This window comes from Olea europaea, chromosome 13 (assembly GCF_002742605.1).
Source record: "Olea europaea var. sylvestris chromosome 13, O_europaea_v1, whole genome shotgun sequence".
NCBI classification, from domain to species: domain Eukaryota; kingdom Viridiplantae; phylum Streptophyta; class Magnoliopsida; order Lamiales; family Oleaceae; genus Olea; species Olea europaea.
The window spans coordinates 11,776,429-11,790,997 of NC_036249.1; the positions used below are offsets into that span (position 1 = coordinate 11,776,429).

The 14,569-nt window shown below is 32.5% G+C and overlaps 1 protein-coding gene across 1 annotated transcript; it reads left to right on the top strand.

Moving 5' to 3' along the window:
- Positions 1–10,818: 10,818 nt before the first annotated feature.
- Positions 10,819–13,834, top strand: LOC111407606 (COP1-interactive protein 1-like). Its single transcript, XM_023037208.1, has 3 exons — positions 10,819–10,912; positions 11,474–11,583; positions 11,946–13,834. The coding sequence occupies exons 2-3, from the start codon at positions 11,490–11,492 to the stop codon at positions 13,571–13,573; spliced, it is 1,722 nt and encodes a 573-aa protein (XP_022892976.1). The 5' UTR covers positions 10,819–10,912; positions 11,474–11,489; the 3' UTR covers positions 13,574–13,834.
- Positions 13,835–14,569: the final 735 nt, after the last annotated feature.

The window sequence follows — 14,569 nt, forward strand, 5'->3', positions numbered from 1 at the left end:
ATATTTTCGTTTGGTACGAACAAAATCACAAATCATCCATACGGACAACTTTAATTTCTTTTTCATTTTTTTTATTTCCAAAGCGATGTTCTTTGGGTCCCCTCATCTACTCGTGGATTCATCAATCAAAAGTGCAACTGGGACAAAAATAAGAAAGAATTACAATCAAGATGCCAAACTTTTCATTTATTAATAAACTTGATCCAAACCATTTATTGGTGCTACTTTAAATATCAAAATTTTAAAAATTCGCAACTTAAGTTCAAAATGACGGTTTCATCAATTTGACCTTAAAAACCATCAATTGACACCAAAAATAAAAAATCTAATAATTTTTCTCAAATAAGGCAAGGACATTTTGGGCACAATACATTTCTATTATTAATAAAAAAAATAAATAAATAAAATAAAAAACCCCACAATCCCGCACCCCCATCTCCTTCTTCCCCAACTCCCTCGAACCAAAATCAAAACAACCCCCTCCCAGTAGTCGGTCGCCACCTTCGGCGCCACTACCTCAACGTCGACTCCAACGCTGCCTGAAAACCATGCACCACCACCACCACCACCACCACCACCTTAAAACCGGTGGCTCCCTCGTGCACAAAACCCCACTTTAGTCTTGGCCCCCAAAATTTTTTGATGTGTGTTTTGTGAAGAGTACTCAGTGGCTGCTTCAATTCAATGTGTCTCTTCACAAAGTCGTCCTTAGCAATGCTTCTTCTTTCCATTTTGTACAGTAGATTCAAGTGAGAGGGAGTCGTGTTGCGGCTGTTTCTTCAGTTATAAGATTCCATCCAGTTTATATTTGTGAAATCTAATTTGTATATGATTTATGATTATTTTTGTTCATATACAAGTGGAAAAATCTGCTAATGGAAGTTGACTATTGATTGTGTTAATTAAATTCTATAAGTTGGTAACAGAGATAGACCAAATCATGTTGAAATTGAATCACTTCTTCTCCATTTTCATTTTTTATTTTTTTTATTTTTCGTGGGTTTATTAAAAGTAAAAAACGCTGATTTTGAAATCTGCTAATGGCTCGTTTAGCTACTTCTTGAAGGTTTTGAAATCTGCTAATTGTTTTGAAATTTCATTTAAAAAACCCTGATTTTGAACTCTGCTAAAGGCTCGTTTAACTAGTTCTTGAAGGTTTTTAAATAGCCGAGATTAGGAGTTTTTTTTTTTTTTTTTTCCCTATGCGTGAGGGACCTACTGGTTTTAAGGTGGTGGTGGTGCCTGATTTTGAGGCGGCATTGGGGCCGACGTTAAGGTGGTGGTGCCTGATTTTGAGGCTGCATTGGGGCTGACGTTAAGGTGGTGGTGCTGAGGTGGCGACCGACAGTTGGGTGGAAGATGTTTTGGTTTTGGGATGATGGGTTTAGGGAAGAAGGAGGTGGGGCCTGGGGTCTGGGGTGGGGTTGTGGGTTCTTTATTTAATTTTTATTTTTTAAAATTATTGATATAATAAGATGTATTATGTCCAAAATGTCCCTGTTTTATTTGAGAAATGTTTAAATGGATGAAAAAAGTTAGAGATTCCATAAAATATATGATTATTGATTTATTTTTCATCATATTTTTTAATAAAACCAAACAGCAGCTTATTTTTTTCCTCATTTTTAATTGATGGTCAATTATTTAAATCTGTAACTTATTAAATTCAATTATTATAAGGTACAAATGAAGAGTATGTTTGGCTCTATAAATCAAAACTCATACTCTAATTTAAAAAATTAAAATAAAGTCTCTCAGAGTATAATTTCGAAAATTGAATCTATAAAATAGTGATGCTTTTATTATCCTAAATTATCTTTACTGTCGAGAAAGAAGATATACGAGTAATTTACTTAATTTGTACAAAATTTTGGCTGTTTTGGCTAGAATAACGAAGAACTATCGGCCCTCTCCCTCTCTTTATTTTTGCAGCGTTTTGCCACTTGGATTGCAACAATTCATCGAAAACATACAATTTTCACAAAGATTTGGTGTGTGAAGAGCCAAATTACAAGAATTTTTATGAAAGTTGGAAGCTGTTTGACAAAAAATCAATCGAGTGGTCCTTGATGAGCTGGTGATTAAGTTATGTCACATATTTGGACAAACAACTGGGCTTTTCGAGCTGCTGCACCGTCACTCTCTTTAGCCTTATTCTGTGGTAATATGTTCCGTGGGGTCGATTAGACACTACAAGATAGATGCAATAACCAAGTTATCTCGCCCCTAGGGCACATCTCCAAGTCGTAAAAGAGGAGGGTGGAGAAATTCAGCTTTATTTGAGGTTGCTGCGTCAAGGGTTTGAATCCTGAAATATAGATTTGGCTCTTGGGTAAGTGCAAGTGTACAAGCAGCCTTCCACCCCGTACCCTTGGAGGCATAACCTGCGATTTACCTCCCTCACAATACTCCAAGGCAGGGGTGGTGGGGGACCCTTAAGGTTAGGGTTTAACCTTTAATAACCAAGTTATCTCATACTGTCTGGACAAATCTTATCTCGGGAATTTACAAAAACTTAGGACATCATTTTTTTACAAGTTGATTTTAAGTATATGTTAGTATTATGAAAGAAAATGAAGTTAATGTTGAATTGTCGCCTTTTTTACAATATTGTGTAATATATGCTTGTGTTAAACTATTGTGATCATTCTTAGTAAAATTAACAGGAGTCGAAGTCACAAGTGGCATTTTCTGTGATATAGTTCACAAGGCCTAATACTGACTACAAAGACTGTGCACGGTATAGCTCCTTTTCTAAACATTGAACAAAAGTCATAGATAAGAAAAAAGTTATTGTTTTATCCACGTCTTTGGTTAAGGGATTCTAGTTAAAAAATTATTTTTGTTAAATGACAAAATGTTTATAAAAATATTAGTAAAAATGAGGACTTCGAGTAAATATATTGTTATATTGTAATAAATAAAACAAGAAATAGGGACATATATCAAGTAGATTTGATGCATGCTATTTATTGTTAGAGAAAATTAGAGAAAACGGACCTAATCTTAAGGCCAATATACAGGATCTTCTCATCTTTTCAATCCCAATTTGCCTCATAAAAAAAGTCATTTTCCTTATAATTCTAGTATCTACAAATGGGCCCTTGAGATCCCTCATAATTTTATGTGAAAATTACATGAAGTGTTTTTAAGATTTCAATTCATAATTAACAGTTATAAGTTTTTCTTTCAAAAATCAGATAAAATTGAACTTTTAAATAATAATAATATAAAATTAAACTAATCAACCCCACCCGTCCCACATAACCCCAATTGAATTACTTCTCAAATCCTAAAACCATTACACCCTCTTTTCCCTCTCTCCATCTTCTCTATACCAACTACTCAAGGAGCCGCCACCCCTTCCAGTGATCGTTGCTCTCCTCATATGCACCACCGTCGTGTTGTGCTACCATCGCACCACCGTCATGTTGTGCTGAACCACCTTGCACCAACCCCCATTACTCAACCTCGTGCCACCACTGATGCTTGATGTGTTACCACTGTTTCGTCTCTCACCTCTGCTATGTTGTGCTGTTCTACATCGCACCAACCCCTACCTCAACCCACATCGCACCATCGTGTTGTGCCGCACACCGCGTTGTTCCGCCATGATTTGTGATTTGTATTGATCTATGGATGAGCAACCGTCATGGTCTAGGATTTGTTGTTTGTTGTTTTGGTTTTTGTTGGTTGTTGGAGTGGTGGTGATTTCCATGGTTTTGGCGTTGTACGGGAGGTTTTATTGGCGATGGTGCTAGTGGATCTAAATTCGATGGTAGTGGATCTGGCGTTGGCAATTGTGGTGGTAGTGGCGATACTGGTTGTGTTAGTGGTGGTCAATAGGATGTGACGGGGGTGAGGTGAGGTGGGTGTTTGCGACCAATTATTTGATTGTCCGTGACAAATAAATTGGTTTATTTGTGTCAAATAAATAATATGTAACCTAAACAATATGATTGTGACTTATATTTTATTAAGTTGTGACTGATAAATAATTTGTAAGGAAATAATTTGATATTTTGTGACAACGAAATAAGTTGTAACTTATAAAATTTGTGATTTGTGATTAATGTATTATATATGACTTATTAATTTGACAAATTTGCGATCGATGAATTAATTGTGACCTATAAAATTTTTTATTTGTGATTGAAAAATAATTTGTGATAAATTAATTTGATGAATTGTGACCAAATTGTATAGATTTTTTATCTTAATATATTAAATTAACAAAATATGTGTTCAATTAATTATTTTATAAATAAAATTTAACAATGTCTGATTTTTCAAGTTTTAAACTTTATTTCTTAGTTTTGAAATGAGTTATAATTTATCTCTTAGATATGAAAATTTCCCTAATTTTATTTAGCACCATAAATCCATTTTATTTTAATGGCCTAAAATCCAACACGACTATAGCCTGATGCCTTGATCCCACTTCTATATATAAAATGGGTTGAGCTGAGTTGAGTCAATTTGAGTTCAAATAGTTGTTAATAAATTTTCTTTTCGGAATTGTGAAATCTTGATTTTGTAATGAATTATTTTAATTAATTTTAATCAATATATATGATGTGTTTGATGATTTTATCTTCACTTGCATAATTTCTTAGTTTAACAACTCAAATTCTAAATTCGAATATGCACAAATTTATTTTATATCGTGTTGAAATGACCTTGTGACCTTAGAAATGGTCAATATATATATTAAAAAAAGGCTATAAAAAATCATATAAAAGATTTTTTTTCTCAATTTTCATAAACGTCTTGGACTCCATTGGCCCCCACTTGGATCAGATAATGTCCAGGTAAACCATGCACCACTTTCGCGTAAAAACATACTCCGACCATATACTCTAACAATTTGGTGTAACACTGTTTATTTGGTGTAATTTTTAGAGTTTTTCATGATTTCAATTTTGCCTTTCATTGTATTAAGTGTAATACTATTTTTAAATTATATAAATGTAATATTTTAGTTAATTAATATTTGAGAATGTAAAAATAAGGAAATACCATTCATTTGATATAGTATTTGGTGTAGCGATTGAAGATGATGTTACAAAATAATGTGATAATTGCATTAATTTATTGTTAATGATTGGAGATGGCCTTAGATCTTTAAAATTTTCCTCGTTCGAACTTAGTCTTTGTAAGGCTACAATCATAATAAATGTAACAATCATGCGATAAACTCAAAACTAATTTAAAATCGAATCCCACCTTCGGAATGGTTTGGTAGAAAATTTATTTCATCATTTTTTCAAAGGGTACAATTGTAGGTCAGATAATAGTTACTGCTATTTAATTCATTACCAAATTTAATTATTATTTCACTGAATATGCATGACAACTTTATATTTTGTACTTGCATTGTTGGTGCTGCATTTATTGAAATACTGTCATAATTAATAACCTAAACAAAAATAGGTATATCAAGAAAATATTTTGCAGTGCAACATCAGTTTTTTGACTTCTACTTTCATGTAAAAAAAATTTAGCTACATGTTCATTTACCAAGCTTTATTGTATGGATCATGCTATATGTACATAATTTTTTACCTAATTTTTTACCTACTACTCACGATAAGGGATGAAGACTACATTTGAAAATTTTTATATTCACCCGGAGCCCATCTGCATTGTGAGAGAGGGGACAACTTTCGATACCCCTATTTCGATACAAATAGAATTATTCTTATTGTACATCTTTGAAGAGTTCCTTTTAGGATAGCAAAGTCTGCGTCTGTCTATGTATTGTGTTGTGTTTATAGTAACAAGATTTAGAAGCATAGTTACTTAAAAAGTAAAACTTGCAATATTGCTCTTCATTTCACTATTAAAAATTAATACACGTGAATGAAAGAAACCAAAAGAACAAATTGCCCCCAACCTCGCTTGCTTCTCTTCAATTCCATCCCATAACAATCCGATGTTTTACTTCCGACCCTCGTATGATTATTGTCTTATAAGATCCTCTTTCAACTCATTTTCCCCCCTCGATCTATGACTACCCGGTGGACAATTCCAAGCCACCTTGCTAGTTTCCCATGGACCAATCCCAAATTCCCTATCTGCCCCCACACCACACCGTGTTCGATTTGCACTTTCTTCTAGTGCACGTGTAGGTGCTACATGACATCGAGCTGGCTCATTAGTACGATCTTTATGTGTTTGCATGCAAACGTGTTTATCTCATTGACTTTTCTTCGTAAAAACTCGGATGAGATTTACAAATATTACGTCTCATTAAATTTTATAAATGATTTAAAAGTGTCGAACTTTTGAAATTTTATTTATTTATTTTTTGTTAAAAAAGCTCAAGTAAATGCCAAAAATCTAATTCTCTGAAGATTGCACTCAGTGCACAGTGCACGGGTCACACTAGGAGAGAGCTTTCTTCGAATAATTCTTCTCGATATGGCCCTGTTCAAGCAGTTCTTAGCCATAAACATATGTGGGCCTTATTGGCCTGGCCGGTCAGTGACTAGAAATGGTGCAACTTGCCTATTTGGTGGGCCAATGGACCGGTTTGGTCCAGCTCAGCCACCGCTCCGCACGCTATGAAATGCTGCCTAATTAGTACCGGGTGTCGGGGTGTGTACGACAATTAACCCACTTGGGCACATAAATTCATGAATAATAATACACTGCAAACTTATGAAGTAGATAGGAGTCCAATCTATGAAACCAAAATAAATAAATAAATAAATAAAAAATAATAAATAAATAAAAAAGATCGGAATCATATGATACTTATATTGAAGATACTTTAGCAAATCATAATAATGTGAACAAAATTACAATATTTTTTTAATTTCTTGAGCAACAAATTGGTCTCCAACTCAAGTAACAAAGAAATTTAATTCTCAACCCTTCAAGTTATAGTACCCATAGTTTTTGTCCAATTTTCCGTTAAAATGGCACACATGTGACCTATTTATGATAAAATTAAAATAAATTTTATTTGAAAAAAAGAAAAAATATTAATTACATTCTATTGGGCAGAACTATGGTGTGTCAGTGTGCATATATTTATATGGACCGAGCTAAGAGAACATAATTGTTGCCATATAGGATGACCGAACACACACACACCTCAGGGGTCGAACATTACTTAATTTACGTGGAACGCGGATTGAAATACTGGTCAGCTAGGGTCAAATGAGTCTACAAATATGATAAAATTCATGAAAAAGATATGGAATTAATCAATGTGTTCACATGATGTTTTCCTCGTGGGGCTTCCGACAAACATGTTGAAATTCTTCCACTTAGGGAGAATTTTTAGCAAGGATTGTCACTGGCTCGCAAGGGCATAGTTACATGGATTTCCATCTTTAGGTTGTGGTCATGCAGGTTTTCATTTCAGTCTACAATGTTATATGCTTTCCCAGGCTTGTCTTTGAGATGAATTCTATTACGTGCTAAAATAACTATTATTCAACTATATGTCACATCAGTCACAAAGGGTTCACTTGCAAGCTGATGTGTCCTTTAACATTGCATCTAGATCGTTGAGGCACAGTTGAACGAAAAATCGTCTTGTCCGTCGAGATTCTATTAAGCAACAAAATGATAAAGAGTAAAAACATGTATTTCACCTCTCCTTGCTGATGTGATTATGAAATCAAATGTAATTTTAACCACATGTTTTTAAGCAATAAAATCAATAACAAAGACTCGAATCACAAATTTATATTTAGAGTAAAAAATAAATAAATTAAGAATCAATTTATTGGTACAATATTTTGTATAACACTGTTGACAATGTTGATTGTGACAAAAAAATATTTGTTAAAAAGATGAATTATTTTTTAAATTGTCCAATGACAATGTATCACGTGGTATGTTGTCAAAATCATTGTTTATCAAACATTGTTCATAAATAAAAATCAAAAGTATAGTTTATATCATAGTTCAAGCGATAAAAAACTTAGCTACTCAGGGCATCTCCAAACCATATCCAATTGCATTATTTTAGTTTGGTGCAACACTATTTATTTGTACTATTTTGCACCAAAATGATTAAGTTGCTTTTTGCCTTTCTTTTTCATTTTGTACCAAATTTTTGTTAAGAGTATTTGTGTCCCCATTCTTGTTATACAATAAATTTTAATTCTTAATTTATTATAATAATAATGATGACGACGACGATGATAATAATAATAATAATTAATAATAATATTATTATTAACTACATTTAATAAATTTTGTAATGAATTCAATATTTTCGTCTAGTAAAGGCAATTATTTATTTAGTAATTTATGTAATAATAAAATAGATAAATCTGATAAAATACTATTCATTTGGAGTGATTTTTTGTGTATTAGGTTGAGACGATTTTCAATTTGGTGCAAGATTTGGAAAGAAGGGATTCAAAACTTAACCTCAAATTTTGGTGTTTGATTGGAGATTGCCTTATGTTCAAATTGTACAAACACATTTAAAAGAATGAATAGGAGCCGACGAATATTTGACAGTCACTTCTAAAATGCAGCAACTCTTCTTATTTTTTCTTCAAAACCTAGGTTTAATGTTATGTGTGTGTATCTTTTTCCTTTAGAATGTTAATGTCTCCAAGAGATTCTCGATTTATAAAGAGTATCTTATATATAATAAAAAAATAAATATAAATTAGGAGATTAATTTTTTTAGTACATTCCAACAATACTCTCTATTTTAGCTCTGCATTTTATTATTTTCAAGAAATATTTTATTAATAGACAGTTTTTGTTTAACTATAATCGAGCTATCTATTCCTGAAATTTGAAAAAAAAAATGAAAAATGTAAAAGAAAAGGAGGAAATTTAAGAGATAACTACTCAAATTTTATGCGGCTACGTGGGGACTGGAATATATTTCTATTGCAAAGGTACACTAAAAGGAAAAACAAATACTGATTTGAGTTGTAACAAGCAAGCAAAATTCAAAAATTTGGATAATTAATATATATTTTTAGAAAAAAAGTGAATTTTTTTTAATAAAAAAAATTATCGACCCGAGTTCAAATATTGACTATAAGACTTGTTATTCTAACAATGAAGTTCAAACGAATGTAGACTAAAAATGGCCGGCTATGGACGAAAAATTTGTTTGCACACTTTTCAAGAAATGTAGCGCATTTGATCGAACGTAATGATGTAAAAGTTTTAGGTACTTAGACCTTAAACGTATTCACAATACGAATAAGGCCCCGTTTGGTAGGGATTTTTTGCCCCAAAAAATTGATTTTTTGACCGTTATTTTACTATTCAAGCCGTAATTTTTGACTTCTTCTCTCACATGTGGACCCCACTTTTCTTCTAACGATCAAAAAATCAATTCTCAAAATCTCTACCAAACGGGCCTTAAGTTTATTACTTTATTCAGAGAGTCCAATGAAAATTCAATTTGAAAAATATTGTCTTTTGATTGTGTTCTCCTAATTAAAAGTGTCTACGTTTCTATTGAAAATAATATTACACATAAATCTAAAACTTTTCTTTTCTTTTTAACCACGCATTTGTCAAAAATTCAGTATTCTAAAATACATTTTTCCTAAAATTTAATTTTAATGGAACCCAAACAAAGGCTTAATTTGAGCGAAATTAAACTGCAACTTGCATCTTTCTATTTCATTCACCTTTTCTCGAGCGAAATATTACTACGACGAAGAGTTTTAGATCTTGATTTCCTTCAGCGAAGTAATTAGCTATTTTCACCAAAATTTCACTATTTCCCGTCTCTTCAACTTCGTCCCATCTTTTCCAAAATTCCACATGCACTATTTTTCACCACTTTTTCTATCGCCTCTTCCTCGAATGCACCCTAAGTTTGGATTCCTTCCTAAAATAACAAAAAACGACACAGAAATCAATAGCAATCTATCCTGAATCACTGAAAAAGCCTCGTTGATAGGCCGGGATTATTGTAAATATAATTAATCATGAAGAAAAATTAAAGGAGAAGAAGTCATAATTTGATCCATTATTTGAGAACGTGATATTCAAGAAGCGCGTGTTAATAAAATTGTCGTAGATTATGGAGATTGTGTATATACTTGCATCATATGACTTGAGATCAAGAACATGATATTGACGTTAGAACTTTTGTCAAAACACAAAATGTGTTCGACCGAATTCTCTTGACAAAGAGAGCTCATTGTGTGTGTCGGCATATTTCATAAATTTCTTTTGGAAATTCTTCTTAGGGTGAGAGCTCTTTGGAGTGTCTTTAGATTATCTTTGGAGTAGTTCTTGTTGTTTCTAGACTATATGTTGTTCTTGATCTTTCATTGTCACCAATTTTCATAGTTGATTACTTTGATATGGATTTCTTCTTCACGGGCACAAGTATTGTCATTGTCGCCATTTCGTGATTGTAAATTGTTGTTTTTAAGCATCAATTTGAGGGAAAATATCAAAGACTGTTGTAGATTTACGTCTATATTATTAATATAATTATATCAAATATAGACAGATTGTTTTTACCGTAATTAGTTTAATTTTGTATTATATAATAAGGGAACCTCTCACATTGAGGGGCATCAAATCTATTGAATATATTTGACAGTGTGGACATTGTCAACTTAGATATACGTCTCCTTTTCTCTCTCAAAAAAATATTGCAATTTTCCAAAATGATTTTAAGAATTTTTATATTTTCGATATCTTTATTCTAGAGTACTTACAAACTTTTATATTCACACAACTCATAAAATAAATTAAAGACCTCAAAATAATCACAAAAAATAAAATAAAAAATTTAGTGGATAGTATTTTTAAAGAGATCCCCTCTCCCTAAAAAGTTGAAACGCATTTCCATTCGAATAGAGAAACCAAATACATAGGATTATATATCTTCTCTTACTAGCATTAGCATATTCAGATCGCCATACATATATTTCTCTTAGCTCCAATTTTTCAGGTAATTTTTTTAATATGAAGAAAATGGCACAAAATTCGTTTATGATAATGTGTATTTGTATACACATGCATGCACTTTCTCGATCCATTTTTTTTTTTCAGTTTTATGAATCTGATTGTTGGATTTTATTATACTTTCTATTGGTTTTTTCACGTTCTCATTTTCTTTTGCGTAAGCACATGTATTATTTTTGTCTTCTCTCATTTGATTATATCGAAGAATTCATATGGAAGATACGCATAATTTATATCTACACACACACACACACACACAATTTAAAACTGATATATGTTTTAGGTGATCAAAGAATTAATCAAGATCTAAATATATTCGATATGTTTACACGGATATATTTATGTGTTTGTGTTTAAATGAATGAGTTTATGTACATATAATTCTTAGAATAAGAACTGGTGTAATTGTTGTTGTTGTTATTGTTATTATTATTATTATTATAATTTTTGCTTCATTAGTATGTGAAATTTTAAACTGATATTCTGAAGGCAGTTTCATACAGACGTTATGTTGAATCTAATTTTAGAAGAAAATCAATTTTCTCAGTAAATTTGGAGTAGAGATGGAGTCGAAGAATCACCAGAAGGGATTGATTAAGTCCCTTGGTAGACATATTGATCCCGAGAAGGAAGATCAAATAGAATGTGTAAAGATAGGTAAGTGTTCTTTATTTTTAAAAGCATAAGGTGTATGAGATATATAGGACAAATTTATTCACGATAAGTTATATTTTCGATGAAGATCTCCTTACGCACAGGCTAGATTGACTTATTCATCAGATACACGAACACATCCACAGTCGACAGTCCCAACCTTTGCTATTGTGTTAAACCAGCTCGTTTAAAAGCCTAAGTTGTTAGAGACAAAAATATATGAATCCTTTTTATTCACCGAGGTTGTTCATTGCTATGTCTACAAATTGAACCCAGTAAATTGCTTATGTTTTTAGTTTCTGTCCATAATCATATAGTTTGATGTTCAAGTGCTAAAAACTCTTTGGCGTTTCATTTTTTTGCAGAAATTGAAAATAAAGTAAGAAAGATTCTTAAACTTGTCAAAATCGTTGATCAAGGCAATAGGGAGAATAGGATGAAGATAAAGTCAAATCTTACCCTACAGATTGAAGATTTCCACGAGCGCTACCAATCCCTCTACTCTCTTTATGAAGATTTAAGAGGAGAAGTGAGAAAAAATGCTTTTAAGGATAAATCAACTTCAACAAGTGAAACTATAGATGAGAAGCCGGAAAGTGAACGACGAATGGCGACAGATGAAAGCAAAAAAATGGTTCTGAGAAAGGGCGACGTACAGGGTTCAGCCTCAATCTTGAATTCCAAAATTGAAACCTTGTTTGCCGAGAAAAGAAATTTGGAAGAACGCATGTCAAAGGAAGCTAAAGAATTGAAAAGGAAGAATTCAGAATTGGAAGGACAGATTTTGGAACTTGAGGCAATTTCTGAACAGAAAGATGATCATTTTTCTGCTCTTACGAAGACTTTGGAGGAAAATGAAAAAGGATACATGTCTAGAATCGAAAGTCTCGAGGCGCAAGCGAAGGAATCCCAACTCCAAATTAATAATTTACAAACTCAGAAAGGTGATTTGGAACAATTGTTATTATGCAAAACTGAAGAAGGATCTTCGCGAACCGAGGACTTAATGAAACAAGTTAATTTCCTGCAGCTGGAGGGGGAGACTATGAGAAGTCAGAAAGCTGAATTGGAGTTGCAACTTGAAAAGAAATTGAAAGAAACATCAGATTATCTCATTCAGATTGAAGATTTGAATGAGAATTTGAGGAAACAAACTTTGAATGAGCAGTGGATAATTGAGGAGAAGAAAGGCCTAAAACTGCAGGTAGAAGATTTACAACTTGATGTTAATTCTCTAAACAATGAAGTTCATCAGTCGAGGATAGAAAAAGATGAACTTCAGAGAAAATTTTCGGAATTGCAAACAGATCTTTCGAACAAGGAAAATCAACTATCTTCTCAGATTGCATCATTTGACGAACATGTTAAATATCTCAATACCGAGTTGGATGCATTGCAAAATGAGAGAAACAGATTGACATTCGAGCTGGAGACGGTGAAACAAAATTCGTCTATTAACATTTTTGAGATAGAAAAGAAAAACGTCGAATTAACTGAGAAGATAGTAGAACAGGAGGATATTGTAAGCAAAATTAAGGATGAACAAAAACAGCAGTCGAAATCAAATCTTCAAATGGCAGAAAGAAAGATAGAAGAACTGGCAAAAGATTTTCGAAAACAATTTGAAGACAATCTACGAATCCTAGGCCGGAGAATTCGAGTTGTGGAACAGTTAATTGCCGAGAACAAGGAGCATTACCTGAAGATGAAGGAAGAGTACGAACAAGAAAACAAAGAGCTCAAAGAAAGATCTGGAAGAACTGAGGTTGATGTTAAGGAATTATCATTAATAGTAAATGATATGCTGAAATCAGTAGACACAGTAAGATTAAAGTTTGAAGAACGCAATACAAATTTCTTGAATAGAATTTCCAAAGTTTCTTGTGATCTGCAATTCGCAAAGGATTGGGTGATGAGGACAAACAAAGCAGCAATGCAGTTGAAAGACGATGGTAAAGTGGATTGGATAATATTGGACAACGTTGAAGAATAAAGAAATTAACGTACTAATGTACTAACAGTTTTGTCCAGTATTGCACGCTAAACGTGCCATGTGGTATAAATTTGAGTTTAAGATTGAATTATTGCATTGAGTCGTCAATCTAGAATGACTTCACTTTAGTCGAGAAACTAAAATCTTATGTATTGCACTGATACTTTTGTCTGTATTGCATATCAAACTCGACATAGAAGTATAAATTTGTGATTAAGATCGATTTATTTAATCGAAGAGTCAATCTTGAACAACTTCTGCTCCAACTGAGAGGCTAAAATCTTATGAAACGTGATTTATTTCATCCACTTGCTTTGATTTGAAATATTCAGAGACTGTCATTTTGTCGATTACGATGTGAAAATAAAGTTAAAGTTAGGAATGGTAAAAGAATTCTATTTTCACCCTATTTTGCATCTAATTTGCCAAGAAAAGTGAGAGTATGCAACGAAAAAAATGATAATTGATTGATTTCTTTACACATTTTGACAGTGTATAACATCAACTATGGTCTATATTTGGCTATGCTTAAATAATGACAATTACTAACATTTATGATCGAGGAATTGACATCCAAAATATCATCCTTTGATTGCTTGGAAGCGCAACTCACGCCAACGCTCCCACTCAAATTTGTGTGCATAAATCACTGATGACCAATTTGTCAAGTGAGTTATAGAAAACTTTAACTCATATTGCTTTTGTGAGTATGTATACCAACCGGTCTTCGGATTTCACGAATGGAAAACGGATTATCTTAGTCTCATGATTCTGTTTGATGAAATTTCGGTCCACTTCCACGTGTTTGGTCCTATCATTCTGAACAGTTTTATGAAAAATATCAATAGCAGTTTTGTTATCACAAAATAAATTCATCTCACTATTTGGGACAAAATCAAGTCCAGTCAGTAATCTTTTGAGCCAGAGAAGTTTACAAAGTCCCTTAGCCATTCCACAAAATTCAGCTTCTACATTTGATAATGCCACCACTTTCTG